General features: G+C 47.8%; 1 protein-coding gene across 1 annotated transcript in view; it reads right to left on the bottom strand.

Annotated features, from left to right (window-relative positions):
• Nucleotides 1-1236: 1236 nt before the first annotated feature.
• tmem275a (transmembrane protein 275a) overlaps nt 1237-3441 on the bottom strand; it is a 4983-nt gene continuing 2778 nt past the window's right edge. Inside the window, exon 2 of the mRNA XM_019878820.1 lies at nt 1237-2498. Coding sequence (XP_019734379.1) covers nt 1775-2398 — 624 coding nt within the window. The 5' untranslated portion in view covers nt 2399-2498 and the 3' untranslated portion in view covers nt 1237-1774. The remainder of the gene's footprint in view (nt 2499-3441) is intronic.

Here is a 3441-nt window from a genome sequence, read left to right as displayed (position 1 = left end):
AGGCCTGTCATCATTCCGTCTTTTATGAATATAACTCAGGAACAAAAATTCAGTATACACAGTTTATACCGTGGATATGAACAAAGACACAACGCAATGCGGTTCGCCGTTTCACGTGTGCCCTTCAAACAATCACAAAACAAATACCAAATCTTTTATTTGGTATTCAAATGGCAAGTGTCACTGCTAATGCACTTCAACTCGACTAGGTCACTCCTAGCCTTTGACTTCCAATCTTTAGAGTCAACGGAGACACAGAGTGGCAGTTGAACATTCCTTCAGGCAAATAATATAAAACAATGGTTCTCAACCGCCGACCCGTGGTCCGGTAGCCATTTTGCACTGGTCTGAGGGCCATTTGGTATCAGGCCGCACAGATATGCAAAGGGGGGAAAAAAATGAACTGTAAATCCCTGTCCATTGCGGGATGCGGGTTCGTGGTCCCGCTCTTTCTAAAAAAAATTTGGAACAATTAATAACGCTTAGGTCGATCTAAAACGTGCGTATTCTGGATATAATTTTATTCATGACCACTAGATGGCGGCACACGACCGACTCTAAGACTGTCAATTTGCAAAACGAATGAAAACCCGGAAGTCACCCGCTCCGATTTTTTGGGGTGCAGTTTGTAACCGTTGTGTTGATCTAAAGCATGGGTGCCCAAACTTTTTTTAACCTCAGATCTAATTTTCAATGAACCAACGTCCCGCGATCTCCCCGTTACCGCGCACGCGCGCATTTTCACACGCATGCCATGATGAGCAACAGCCATAATGTCCCCTAAAATGAACGAAATAGCAAAATAGACACAAGAGTTTGAGTTTGTGAAAAGGAGATCACTGCCTACCTTCGTGGGAGACTTGACGCGGAGGCATGCGACACACTTTTGCAGCCCGTTAACTATCGTAGCGTAACAGGCTTCTCTCTCTCGGCCCTCCAGATTGCCATTCTTTGCGAGTGCCCTCGGTGGATTATACATGAAACGAAATTTGACTGATAACAATAATCAAAACTATATCGCAACAGCTCTGATCGCAAGCTGCAATTGCAGACTACTGAGCGCTAATAACTTCCGGTGACACAGGTCACCCGCCCCCGAGAGTTAAAGATGACCTGCTTTATTTTATTTCATTTTTAAAATATTTTTTTGTGAAAGTGAGACTGATAGGATGATTAGGGTGCAGTGTGCAATAACACAAAAAATATATTACGAATATAGACACACAAATTTTTGTTTGTTTGTTTTCCTCTACACTCCTCGTGATCGACTTCGGTCCAGTACGCGAGTTACCGGTCGATTGCGATCGACGTAATGGGCAGCCTTGATCTTAAGTACATGTACTCTGGCCATAATTTTGTTCATGACCACTAGATGATGGCACACAACCTACTCTGAGACAGTGTAAATTTGAAAGAGTGAAAACCGGTAAATTACCCACACAGCCTTGTTTTTATAGCCTGGGAATCCACACTCTTCGCTGGACCAGGGGACATGACATGACTGCGTTTTTGTTTGACAAGCGCTTAGTTAATGATGACCTGATGCAGCTGGTATTTTTCATTGGTTGTTTGGAAGAGGGCACTCAAAATTGTCGGAGGAAATATGGATATGCTGTTTGACATACACAATAAGAGCGGTTACAACACAGTAGCTGAATTTTTCCTTGCCATGCAGGTTCTCTGACAGTTTCAAAATTGGCCAAGGTGTGAAAAATTGCCATGTCTGTACCCCGTGCTTAGTCATACAAGAAGTAACACTCAGTCAACAAGTAGGTTATGTATACGGCGAGGTGGCCACTTCTCTTGGCAGGTTGAGCTGAACCTCTCCTCCCGAGACAGCTGAGTAGACCACGCCAATAGAACCGGGTGAGCCGTTGTTGTCCATGGTGAAGAGCTTGGCGGTACCAGGCAGGGACGCACCAGGAGCCTCTTTTTCCGGGCTCAATCCCCGGGACGACGCGGGGGAGGACGTGGGGCTGAGCTGCACGGCCGTCGTGTCCTGCAGCGTATGCTCGCTGGTCTCTATCTCGAACGCCGCCCCGCCTGCCAGCCCGCCGTTCCCGATCAGGTTCATGCCTCGCCCGCCCGTCTTGGCCCCGCGCGAGCTGTGAGGAGGAGGAAGGCGGCTACACACGCAACAAGCCCCAAAAAAGGAGAAGGCCACCAGCAGCAGGATGGGTCCGATGATGATGGAAGGGTTGGCAGAAGGCACCAGGGTCCGGAAGGCGAACACTCCCACCAGGGTGATGTTGAGTCCGGCCAGCATGATGCACAGGCCGCAGGCGCAGCACAGGGCCGGAGAGGGTAGGCCGTGAGGACGAGATGCTCGCCGCTTTTTCTCCTTGGGTTGCTCCTTCTTGGACACAGCGCCGCCTGCGTTTCTATCGGTGATGACCATGGTGTCGCCTCTGGGATTCCGCTCGCTTCTTCACACCAATATCTTCACCATTGTCCTCTTTTACAAACAAATGTGCCCTTCGTGAGTCCAACACCTTCGTCTGTAAATGACAATACATGACGAGGGTCAAATATCGGGTCATGTGCAGGGATAAAAGACCGTTAAACTCTGGTAAGGCAAGGCACAACAGCTTTATTTATAGAGCCCATTTCATACACAAGGTAACTCAATGTGCTTCACACAATTAAAAAAAGATTTCGAACAATTTACAAACAAAAGAATTGAAGACATTTAACAGCAAAGAAATCCATCCATTTTCCGATCCGCTTAGGCGTAGAAAAAAAAGTAGTGTGTTTCCGGTAACCCGACCGACCGAGAATTTCTACGTCGAACAAAAACTTTACGGTCGGCATTTTTTTCAAACAACCCTCTACATTTTTGTGTAGAGGGTTTACATCGGTGCAAACTCTCGCGATATTCACGTTGCGCGCGTGCGTCGTTTGCCCTGTCGTCTGTCAACAACATTGAAACATGGCGGCGGCCGCGATCTCTGACGACAGTTTAAACCGCGTTTTCTGTGTTACAGTCGCATGCTCGCACCGTAATGTTAAGAGAATAGCATCCATTGATGTGTCGAAAAAAATTCAGCGAACTATTTGATGAACACCACGGGCCGAGTAAAAACCGAGGGTGGAGGAGGACGGAGGAGGAGGCGGCGGCGCGCCCCGGCCCCCCGAGCCCGGGGCGGGGTGAAAACTACATAGGTGGCGGTGGCAGCGCCGGCCGCGGAGCGGCGGGTTCAATGTCTTCTTGTTTTATGTTTTATGGTTATTTTGTTTAAATTTTTGATGGGGAAAAAAATAAATAAAAATTAAAAAAAAAAAACTTTTCTCCGACCTACCGACCCTATGCTGAAATTTCATGTTACCGGAAACACACTATCTTTTTTGTTTGGCCTTATCCTCACAAGAGTCACAGCGGGTGCTGGAGCCGATCCCAGCCGTCTTCGGGCAGAAGGCGGGGGACACCCTGCACCAGTTGCT

Source organism: Hippocampus comes, unplaced genomic scaffold, assembly GCF_001891065.2.
Source record: "Hippocampus comes isolate QL1 unplaced genomic scaffold, H_comes_QL1_v1.1 scaffold85, whole genome shotgun sequence".
NCBI lineage: Eukaryota > Metazoa > Chordata > Actinopteri > Syngnathiformes > Syngnathidae > Hippocampus > Hippocampus comes.
The sequence above is the reverse complement of the archived record's forward strand: the minus strand, read 5'-3'. Positions and strand labels throughout refer to the sequence as shown.